This window comes from Mus pahari, chromosome 13 (assembly GCF_900095145.1).
Source record: "Mus pahari chromosome 13, PAHARI_EIJ_v1.1, whole genome shotgun sequence".
Taxonomy (NCBI): domain Eukaryota; kingdom Metazoa; phylum Chordata; class Mammalia; order Rodentia; family Muridae; genus Mus; species Mus pahari.
Window position 1 is genome coordinate 20,136,525 of NC_034602.1, and position 12,507 is coordinate 20,149,031.

General features: G+C 39.6%; 1 protein-coding gene across 2 annotated transcripts in view; it reads right to left on the reverse strand.

Moving 5' to 3' along the window:
• Window positions 1-12,507, reverse strand: part of Abca13 (ATP binding cassette subfamily A member 13) — a 433,105-nt gene that overhangs the window by 181,924 nt on the left and 238,674 nt on the right. For both annotated transcript variants that reach the window (XM_021210848.2, XM_029545204.1), the window contains one exon: window positions 1,896-2,001. In XM_021210848.2, the coding sequence (XP_021066507.1) occupies window positions 1,896-2,001 (106 nt within the window). The remainder of the gene's footprint in view (window positions 1-1,895; window positions 2,002-12,507) is intronic.

The following is a 12,507-nucleotide window of genomic DNA, read 5'->3' on the forward strand; positions in this document are numbered from 1 at the left end:
ACTAAACAGAGAAAAAAAAATGAAACTAATAGATGTAATGAACCAAATATATTTAACAGGTATCTAAAGCACCAAAACAAACAAACAAACAAACAAAAAAACAATACGCCTTCTCAGCACCTCACAGAACCTTCTCTAAATTGACCATATATAATCGTATAATTGGGCACAAAGCAAGCCTCCACAGCTATAAGAAGATTGAAATAACCCTTGCAGACTTATGGATGGAACTAGAAAATATCATCCTGAGTGTGGTAACCCAGAAACAAAAAGACATGCATGGTATGCACTCACTGATAAGTGGGTATTAGCCATAAAGTACAGAATACCCGGGATATATCCCATAGACCAAAAGAAGTTAAAGAAGAAGAAAGACCCGAGTGAAGACGCTTGAGTTTCACTTAGAAGTAGGAACAAAATAGTCATGGTAGGCAGAGGGAGAGAGAGAGAGAGATGGGTGGGGGAAGGGAGGGGAAGAGGCAGGATCAGGTATGGAGAGAAACAGAGGAGAGATCCAAAGGGCCAGGAAAGTGAGTGGAAGTATGCAGCTGCTAGGAGTGAGGGGGTAGGAGGAAGTCCCAAAGACCTAGGATGGGGGAGGCTCCCAGGAGTCAATGTGGGTGATCTTAGCTGAGATGCTTAATAGTGGGGACATGAAACTGAAGAGGCCACCTCCTGTAGCCATGCAGGACCCCCAGTGTAAGGATAAGGACACCTACAAAAGGTTCAACCCAAAATTTGTCCTATCTAAAAATATTCAGGGACAAAGATGGAGCAGAGACTGAAGGAATGGTCAGCTAATAACTGACCTAACTTGAGACCCATCCCATGAGCAAAGCACTAATCTCTGACACTATTAATGATACTTTGTTATGCTTATAGACAGGAACCTAGCATAACTGTCCTCTGAGAGGCTCTAACCAGAAGCTGACTGAAACAGATCCACAGACCCACAGGTAAACATTGGATGGAGGTCAGGGGCTCTTATGGAAGAGTTGCAGGAAGGATTGAAGGCCCTGAAGGGGAGAGGAAACCTAAAGGAAGGTCAATAGTGTCAACTAGACCTATGGGAGCTCTCAGAGACTGAACCATCAACCAAAGAGCATACATGGACTGGACTAAGGCAGCTGGCATATATGTAGCAGAGGATAGCCTTGTCTGGCCTGAGTAGGAGAGGACGGCATGCCTAACCCTGTAGAGACTTGAAGCACCATGGTAAAGGGATACCTAGGAGGGCTCTGTTCTCTCAGAGGTGAGGGGAAGGGGTATGGGGAGAGGGATTTTGTGAAGGGGAACCAGGAGAGGGGGCAACATTTCAGATATAAATGAATAAATAATTTTTAAAAGAGAGAGAGGAGAGGAGAGGAGAGGAGAGGAGAGAGGAGAGAGAGAGAGAGAGAGAGAGAGAGAGAGAGAGAGAGAGAGAGAGAGAGAAAGAGAAGGAGCATTCTACTGAAATGTTTATATAAAGAATTTAATCATACTGGATATAACAAAGCTGCGTGCAAATTCTGGGACACAGGCTTATGAACACAAGTGTCATCTTTGGCACTCCACAAACCACACAAACCCATTATTAGTAGCATACAGCTACCCCTCATAAGTACACTGTGGAGTAAGTAGCTTTGGACTGACTGGCTATGGTAAACCCAGAAAAGCAAGGCTCAGTATACTAATTGTATATACTGGGAGATTTCTGAGAAGTAAGCCATGTTTTTCAGAAAAGATAATCTTGGCTCTTTATAAGCCAGGATATAAACCAACTGACATAAATTTTCTCAGTGTTATCAGACCCATCATGAGGCATATGTTATTCTTCATTTTAAAAAACCGATGATAAATGAGGTTAGTAACCTTTTGCCTTAAAGAGAAATGCAAAAGGCTACACTACTTACTGTGGCGAGGAGGGTGTCCTACAGGTCTCTCATTCTTAGGCTCTACTTTGTTGTCTGGGGTGATATAAGACTTTTTGTTGGTATCTTGCAGAAGCATCAAAAACACCTTTTGGGAATTAAAACAAAATACATATTTTTACATTTCTTCACAAATTACACTTATTTGCACTTTGGGCTCAATCACCCATTAGGTAATAACAACACACATAAAATACATCCTGTGTTCCATTGGTCATTCGTTTAATTAGTGTAACTCTACAAATGTATGTCTCTCGGGGGTTCTGATATACCATGTCACTAAACCAATTAAATTGTTACTTTTTGATGTCACTATTTAGTTAGAGCTTGAAGAAGACCAAGTTTGACGTGTTTAAACCCTGAGATGAGTCTCAAATCAACAAAAATATGACAAAGGGAAAAAGAGTGTGACCCAAGGCAGCAGGACCTGTGGTGTGCTAAGAGCAATGAAGTTTTAGCTGCATTTGAAGACCTGGGGGACACAGGAAGGGCTGAACTACATACCTCCAATGTACATCAAGGAGCATTCATCTAAGAAGGGTGCTTTAGCCCTATTCCAGAAGTCAAAGATACTCAGCCATGTGGCAATGCCCCTCTATGAAGAAGGCACAGGCTCCCTCGTTGACAGTGCTGGGGCAAATTGTTACCACGGGCACAGGGCTCACCACCAGGCTATGAGAATATTGCATCTGTAAAGCCAGTGATGAGCATATCTATCTATGAGTGGTAGATTCTGGCTGAAGAGGCTTTGAGCAACCCTTGAATGCATGTATTATCTGTTCTATCATCCTGTCTGTACCAAAAATTCACAGCTAAGAGAAGCCCAGTACACCGTATCTGTAGCCATTGTATACACATGCTTTCATCCCTCCCATCTCTGCACATATCTACCACAAAAACATCCGCAGAGATCCAGGTCCCTCGTGCCCTGGCTACACTTCTAGGATCTTAGTCCAACAACTAGCTCACACTTTGTATGTCCACTCTCTTCATGAACTTCTGAATTATAAACAACATCATGAGTCATTTAAAAAAGCAATGAGTCTTGAACTTGTCAACAAGTTTCTGGTCTGACCCTTTCCACTGGGGAAGACACATGGGGAGAGCCCCAGAGACTAAAGCAAAAAGCAAGTGAGCCCAGAGGGAAAGGTTTATACTCTCTCTTCATGTGGTTAATTAGTTCGAACAGAATCCTACTGAGTAAAAGCTGTATCTTCAACACTGGTCAAGGTCAGGAGCTTTTGTTAGATATTTGGTAGTTCTCTCCTTTGAAAGATAACGAATACTACCGATTTTCTGCAAGATCTCTAAGAAAAGCCACAACACTCATCCCACTACAAATAAAAACAGTGTGGACAATAACTTAGAAGAGCATAGTACATATATGCCAGCCATACATCCCTGAATACATTAGTTCATCACTGTGTGACTTGGTTTCTTGGTGAACTAAATGGTAATAATAAGACACATGTTATAGAACCACTGAAAGCAATAAATGCATTTTTAAGAGAGACAGATGGGAACCATGCCTGGCATGCAACATGCTCATGCTGTCTCATCCTGACTTGCCAGGGGACACCTGCACATGATAGGCTTCATTATGTAATTCTCAAATCAATCTAATAAGATAAGTACTGCTAGCCCCACTGTAGATGAAGGTTTGGGGGATCAGCATGATAATCATTCACTCAGCACATTCACACAGAATGAAATTAGAAACAAGACTGTGAGCTGAGTATTAGTCACTGAATGAGAACTTGTGTATGAGTTTTATTTTAAAAGAAAAATTGATTTGATGGCTGGCCACATGTAACTATATCATGAAGCATATTTTTATTTCAATAGGTGCATTTTACAACAGTCTTCATGCCTTCTTTTTAAAATCCTATCTCTTAAACACACATACACACACACACACACACACACACACACACCTATGCAGATGGCTATGCATGTCTAAGACTGTGAATGTATACACATCTGTTGTTTGTATGTTCTAACATATTGGAGAAAGAAGCAGAATAAAACATGGGTTTTCTCGAATCAATCTCAAAGGGCAGGTGGGATTTGATCAGAACAAGTTCACAGCCAGCAGTATCTGGGTGCTGTGTGCCCCGTGTTTTTCCAGCTCCTGAACATAGTGGAGCATGTGTCCTTATTACCAGTTGGAACATCCAGTGTGCAAGGCAAACAGCAAATCCAAGATCATAAGGTAGAGAGGAGTGCCATCTGGTGCTGACTCTCCTCAGCTGCAGGCACACTGACCAGGGGTTTCATGGACTAAAAATGTCAAAGGAGCCCAAGGGACAGAGAGAAGGGTCATATTTCTCAAAATTAACTTGAAACTGAATCCGGTAGGCAAATGTCTGAGCTCCTGTGTGCATGTGCTTTTGAAGTTTGGATCTGTAAATAATGTGCTAAATAGAAGTAGTCATTCTCCTGTTGCAAGCCTCCCCTTTGGAACAGTCTCATGGAACTCAAACATCAAGAACAGGACGGAATCCAACATTCCACTAGGTTCTGGAACTATAAGTTCCCATTTTCATTTCAAAGTGTTCCTTATCATTTGACACAGATCTTCTATAAAAGATAATCAATTTTGTTTCATCTCTTCACTTATGGACAGGTGAAAACTACTGTAAAAATTCTCATTATAGGTATAATTGTGAAAGACCTTCTGCTATAAATACTCCTACAAAATGGATATAAAGGAGGTATGAACACATGCATAGGACATCATCTGATAGATCTGACCATCTAATATCCCAGACACATTTTCTAGTCTATGAAGCATCTTGTATTTGCACACTATGCCTAGAAGAGGATCATATCTGTATACCTCATCCTGTTCTTTGAATGTTTTTCTATCACTTGTAGATGAAACATGACCAGAGGACAGTTCAAATGGGACAAATATTTCCCAGACCTCTCTGTCTTTATATAAAAGAGTTGGATAATCATCTCTAATCTCTTCTAATATTTTTCATATCACAAAGATTATTACATCAGGCATCTCAAGTAAACAAATCTTCACAACTGCTCACGCTGCTCCTGTTTTTATTCAAACAAAATGAATGGATATGAAATATGCCATGTTGAGGTTAAATCCAATAGACACTAACTAGCAAGGAAAAAATGAGCAGAAAACAACATGGCTTTAAATGCAATGGCTAGGGATTTTCTGTCCTTTTTTCTTTTTTGTGTGTGTGAAAAATAAATTCAACAGTTGGGAGATTCTTCATTTGGAAACTTATGTCTCCTTAATTAAGAGAAGCTTCAGGGTGTAAGCCTGCTACCATAGCCTCGTGTCATCTGTGCACTGATAGTGCTATCAATCCCTTGGGCTGGAGGGCAGTGGTTCATTGGCTGCACTCTCTGTTTAAAGAGTACTGGCAAATAGTGTCTGACCCCAGGCGCAATCCACTCTCAAAGTGTCAGTGTGATGGACTATACTCAGATATGGTCAGTACACCCTGCCTTTGGCAGGTGGTAGAGAAACTGATGAGACTGACCTGCCTTCTAATGACAACAGAGTTGGGCTGACTGATGACAGTGGCAAAGATGGAATTGCCAAGCTTTAACTAAAATACAGCATGGACTGTGTTTTGTTTCAGTTTCTCCTAAATGATAGAATTTTGCTTCTCTGTTTGCTTTTTAGAAGGAAAAGATGGCACTGTGTAACGATCTCAGATAAATAAGACACAGGAGTTAGTTGGAATTTCTCCCAAATGAAGGGCTCTGGCCAAAGCACCTCTATTGTACCACAGTGAGTTGCACCCAACAGCACCCTATCGTCATACAGAAGAGCCACTGCTCTGGGATAGCTGCACTGTCATATCAACAGCAGGCTTGGAAGCCTATGACTGCACATCTGTTACCTTATCATTTTGTAGGTCGTAGTATAAAATGAGATTCCTGAACCCCGATCCATGAAGAACATTCTCTCTTCCCTCCATGTCTTGGACTGAAGCTCTAGCCTCCATTTTCTGCTTCTGCTGTATTATGACATCAGTGTTTTCCATCTGAGCATGTTGTAACCACGCAATACAGACCTGTCTTCTTACATTGGTTTTACCCAGAAAATAGAGGTGTTTCTCCTCATCCTAAGTTCCACGAAGTGGCATTTACAAGTTCCAGAAATTAGGCATAACCACTTGAGAGGACTCATTATTCGTCTTATCACTCCATCAGAACATGTTTATACCAAGACTGTTGACTGGCTATCTGCTTCAATACCCTGAAAGCAGTGAAAGACAACCGACAGGGTAGTAGACAGCATCATGCAGCACACTGAAGCTCTGATTCCTGGTGGTGGAAAATGTGATGCCTTCCCTGGATCATCTCTACAGGGCAGGGTGGGTGTGATAAGTTAGATGAGGTATAAAAAATTAACTATAAGTCAGACTCGCGGTCTCCAGCACTCCAAAATGGCTCTTTATAAAGTGAAAGTTTCAAGTATGGGCTCCAACCTGATAGACTGAAACCACAATGTTTAAATCACAGGCAGCAACCAGAAGTGCTTGACCTTGAGAGTTTTAAATTAAGAAGACTTAAGTACAAAACTGAAGCCACCTCGAAATAGTAACTAGGTTGTATTTTGATGAAAAAAACAAACAAACCAACAAACAAGGGAATGGAAGGAAGGAGACAGAAGAAAAGAGGGAAAGATGAAAAGATGAGTGAAGCAACAGGGAGGGAGATAGAAAAAGAGAACACATTCCCAAGAAATCTAAACCTTCTCTGCCTTCCTCTCTTTCTTCTGCTGATTGGGGGTGGGGCACATAATATGTAATTTCCTTTATATATTCTGTTGGATATTGATAGATAGATAGATAGATAGATAGATAGATAGATAGATAGATAGATAGATAGATAGATAGAATATACTGGAGTTGGAGCCAGGCATGACCTTCAAAGAAGCAACTGTGCAGGTGACCTGGAGGTCAGAGGAAATTGGAAAACATCAAAGATAAGAATCAGGTTTCTCAGAACCCAGATGTCCCTCAATAGAGGAATAGATACAGAAAATGTGGTACATTTATACAATGGAATACTACTCAGCTATTAAAAACAAGGAATTTATGAAATTCATGGGCAAATGGATGTATCTGGAGGATATCATCCTTAGTGAGGTAACCTAATCATAAAAGAAGTCACTAGATATGCACTCACTGATGAGTGGATATTAGCCCAGAAACTTAGAATACCCAAGATACAATTTGCAAAACAAAAGAAAACCAAGACGAAGGAAGACCAACGTGTAGATACTTCATTCTTCCTTAGAATAGGGAACAAAATACCTATGAAAGGAGCTACAGAGACAAAATTTAGAGCTAAGATGAAAGGATGGACTATCCAGAGACTACCCAACCCGGGGATCCATCCCATCATCAGCCACCAAACCCAGATACTAATGCACAGGCCAGCAAGATTTTGCTGATGGGACCCTGATATAGCAGCCTCTTGTGAGGCTATGCCAGTGCCTGGCAAACACAGAAGTGGATGCTTACAGTCAGCAATTGGATGGAACACAGGGCCCCCAATGGAGGAGCTAGAGAAAGTACCCAAGGTGCTGAAGGGGTCGGCAACCCTATAGGTGCAACAACAATATGAACTAACCAGTACCTCCAGAGCTCGTGTCTCTAGCTGCATATGTAGCAGAAGATGGCCTATTCGGCCATCACTGGGAAGAGCGGCCCCTTGGTCTTGCAAACTTTATATGCCCCAGTGCAGGGGAATGCCATGGCCAAGAAGAGGGAGTGGGTGGGTAGGGGAGCAGGGCGGGGTGAGGGTATAGGGAACTTTCGGGATAGCATTTGAAATGTAAATAAAGAGAATATCTAGTAAAAAAAGGTGAAAAAAATAAAAGAATTGTAACATGGAAAAAAAAGAATCAGGTTACTCACTATTAATCAGACAAGACAGAAACAATAACAGAGGAAATATGAATAAATGGTTATCATTAAGTAGAATTGAGCTCTTTGATTTCAATATTTAGGCAGAACGAAAATAAAATAAAATGTTGTGCTTTGTTCAAGACGGAACCTAAGGCCACCAACTACCTCTCTATCGATAGCTGGACCAACCAGGACTTTTTGGAAAATTAGCCGTACTGAGCCACCATAATATGATTGAGGCAGCTCCTCTTGCCAGACAGACTCAGGATCTCAGACTTGAAATGAAATGTCTTCATCTACTGAGTCAACTGTTTATTCATGAAGCTCAGATACAATCCAATTTCAAATATCAACTTAGGGATATAGAAACCATAATTTATTTTTAAAAATTTATTTTATTCTTTAAGCAAAATTTGCTTTCTAGTTACATGGAGTCAGAAACTCTATTTAGCAGGTTTTCTCAACTCCAAGAAAGTTATCAAGCAAAATGCAGATAAACAAAGAGAAAGCACGCAGAGGAGCCACTTAATTGGGGGTCGATAGCCACAGTAGAAGGTAGTCAATGCTCCTGTAAAGAGACATTGACAGACTACACCAAACAAAAGAAAATTCTTCAAGGACACTTAATCTTTTTGCAATTTAAGATAGCTTTCTCAAACCAACCCAAAGATAACACTATATTGTGTTTCATTAAGTCTCATGAGTATTTTAGGTATTTTAACTCTTGTTTGTGTTTTCCCCTAAGAAAAGAAATACTTTTAAAAACACACGTGTCTGTATGAGAGAGTCAAGAAAAAATACTTTAGATTCAATAAATCAATATTTATTTAGGACCTATTATGTGAACAGCACAGCATGTACAAAATGAGAAAGAGAAAAATCACTGCAAGCAGTTGAAGAGATTCATGTTACATCCTCAAAGCAACTGAGCAATTGCTCTATTACTTCTTGTAGCTATTGTTAAGATGGGTAAAGGAGGGAGATGCATCTGAACAAAGACAAAGTCATGTGCAGATATGAGTCAGACAAGTTCACTGTTCCTTTAAGAACATAATTAGAATGAAAGAGCCTTGTATTTTGAAGGTAGTGGATCCAATGCTCTATGTAGTCAATAAATTGACAGCTTAGATTTTAACATGTGCAAATTAATAAAACAGAAGACATATTTAAGAAAAGAGGTCAAAGGGAGAGAGAATTAAGAGATTTCCAGAAACACAGAAGCACATAAATGTAAATCACAAACACAAATATTGGAGAAAATAAAAGTTAATACTAAGTACAAATAGAGATATTTAGGATATTAAAACAATTTTATAAGTCACACTACAGTGTCAAACCTAATGTAACATTTGAAAAGAAGAGGGCATTCCATGGAACTTCAGCATGTTGGTATAAGCTCAGTTTAGCTCTTTCCCACTGACCCTCTAACGCTTTCCTTTTAACCCATCTCAATTCCTTTGTGTCAGCCACTAACTCACATAAACACTTCCCATGATAACCTCCCATTGACCATACTAAACTGCCCTGCCTGTCTCTCTAGACCTTTAGACATCTCCAAACTTATCCTTTATTCCTGTAATAGCCCACAGGACTTGTTACAAGAAGGACTGCAGGAGTCCCTCTTTTTACCTAAAACTATTTCCTGCAGACTCTATATCTTGGTGTGGACCCCAGTCCCCAAACACTTTGCTGTGGCCCCACCCAGCCTTTCCTCCTAACCTATCTCCATCCCTTTATGTCACCTATAGACCTAGAGAGGCACTCCCTGCCAGGGACCTCCCAGAAACCACACTTGCCAATAATTTAAAGGTAGCAGCCGCAACCAAAGAACCCAACCCTACAAAGACAAAAAGAAAAATCTGAGAGCTAGATGTGTTTAGCACAGAATTCTACAAGACCTTCAAAGAGTTAATGCCAATACTTCTCAAATTATTTCACAAAATAGAAACAGAAGGAACACTGCCCAATTCACTTTACAAGATTCTAGTTACCATGATACTCAAACTACATAAAGACCCAATAAAGTAAAAGAATTGCGGAGCAATTTCCCTTACGAACATTGATGAAAAATTCTCAATAAAACACTTGCAAAGTGCATTAAAAAGCACTATAAAACCATCACCCATATGATGAAGTAGGCTTCATCCCAGAGATGTAGAGATATTTCAGGTTACATAAACTGATAAATGTAACTCACCATATAAACAAGCTAAAAGATAAAACCACATGGGCATCTCATTAGATTCTAAAAGAAGCTTTGACAAAATTTAGCACCCCCTTCATTATAAAAGTTCTAGAGAGATTCAGGATACAATGGACACACCTAAACATAGTAAAGGTAGTTTATAACAAACCCATAGCCAACTTCACCTTAAATGATGGGAAACATAAAGCAATTCCATTAAAATCAATAAAAAGACTAGTTTTTTCTACTCCTTCCATACCTACTCAGTATAGTACCCGAAGTCTTAGCTAGAGCAATAAGACAACTCAAGGAGATCAAGGGATACAAATTAGAAAGGAAAAAAAAATACTTATCAAAGTAAATTTATTTGCAGATGCTATGGCAGTATACTTAAGAGACCCCCCCCCATTAATCAAAAAAAAAAAAAAAATCAGTAGCCCTCCTATATCCAAACGGCAGACTGAGAAAGACAATAGCCTCAAACACTATAAAGTATCTTGGGGCAACTCTAACCAAGCAAGCAAAAGATTTGTATGATAAAAACTTTAAGGCACTGAATAAGATACCCAAAGATGGAAAGCTCTCCCATGATCATACGTTAGTAGGATAAATATAGTAAAAACGGCAATCTTACCAAAGCAATCAGACTATTGATTCAATGCTATCCCCAATCAAAATGTCAACACAATCCTTTATAGATTGTGAAGTGATCATTTTCGGCTTCATATAGTTTCTATTGCTATGATGAAACACCATGACTAAAAGCAAGTTGGGGGAGAAAGAGTTTATTTGGCTTACACTTACACATTGTAAGCTATCATCAGAAGGCAGGATAGGTACTCAAACATGGCAGAAACCTGGAGTCAGAAACTGATGCCATAGAGGGGTACTGCTTACTGTCTTGCTTCTTATGGCTGGCTCAGCCTTCTTTCTTATAGAACCAAGGACCACCAGCACAGGGATGACACCACCCACAATGGGCTGGGCCCTTCTGAATTGATCATTAATTTAAAAAATGCCCTACAGCTAGATTTTATCAAGGTATTTTCTCAATTGAACTTCCCTTCTTTCAGATAACTCTAGCCTGTGTCAAATTGATACAAAACTATCCAGCACGTATGAAAACACAGAGAAACCCATAATAGCTAAAACAATACTACTGATAAGAGACATGCTAAAAGTACCCGTATCCCCGATCTCAAGTTGTACTACAGAGGTATGGTAATAAAACCGCAAAATGCTTGCATAAAAACAGACATGTTATTCAATGGGATTGAATTGAAGACCTAGACATAAATCCACCCATGTACAAACACCTGATTTTTTTTTTTATAAAGAAGCCAGAAATATATACTGGGGGTAAAAAAGACAGTATCTTCAACACATAGTGCTGGTCAAATTGGAAGGCTGCACGTTAAAGAATCCAAATAGATCCATACTTATTACCCTGCAGAAAACTTAACTCCAAATGGATCAAAGATCTTCAATATAAAATCAGATACACTAAACCTGATTGAAGAGAAAGTGGGAACCTAGAATCTATTATACAGAAAAGACTTTTAGCATACCATTATCACAGGTACTAACTAATAACAACTAATAAATGAGACTGCATAAAACTAAAAACTTTTGCATGGCAAAGGACACCATCATTTGGACAAATGATGCCTATAAAATGGGAAAAGATTAGAGGCCCTTGGTCCAGTGTAGGCTCAATGCCCCAGTGTAGGGGAATGCCAGGGCAGGGAAGCAGAAGTGGGTGGGTGGGTGGGGGCACACTCTCATAGAAGCAGTGTGAGGGGGATTGAAATAGGGGGCTTCTGGGTGGGAAACCGGGAAAGGGGATAACATTTGAAATGTAAATAAAGAAAATACGCAATAAAAAATAAAAATGGGAAGATATTTACCAACTATATATTTGATAGACAGTTGATATCCAAGGCTTATAAAGAATTTTTTTTAAAAACTGGATATAGAGAAAACTCACATAATCAAATTTAAAATGGATACATATCTAAAACAGAGAATTTTCAAAAGAGCAAACTCAAATGGCTGAGAAACACTTAAAGAAATGTTCAACATCCTTAGCTATCAAGGAAATGCAAATCAAAACAATTTTAAGATTTCATCTTAAAACAGTCAGAATGGCTAAGACTAATAACACAAATGATGGTTCAAGCAGGTGAGGCTGTGGAGCAAGGGAAACATTCGTCAGTTGCTTGTGGGACTGAAAGCTTATACAGTCAATATGGAAATCAGTGTGGTGGTTCCTCAGGAAGATGGGAATCGAATCAATCTACCTCAAGATACAGCTATACAGCTCTGAGGTATACCCCAAAGGGTATTTCATCCTACCGTGCTCAACCATGCTCATTGCTGGAGGAAACTGGAAACCACCTTGTGGTCTCTCAATAGAGGAATGGATAAAGAAGACACAAAACATTTACACAGAGACTATCACCCAGCTGTTGAAAGAGTGAGCAAGAGAGAGAGAGAGAGAGAGAGAGAGAGA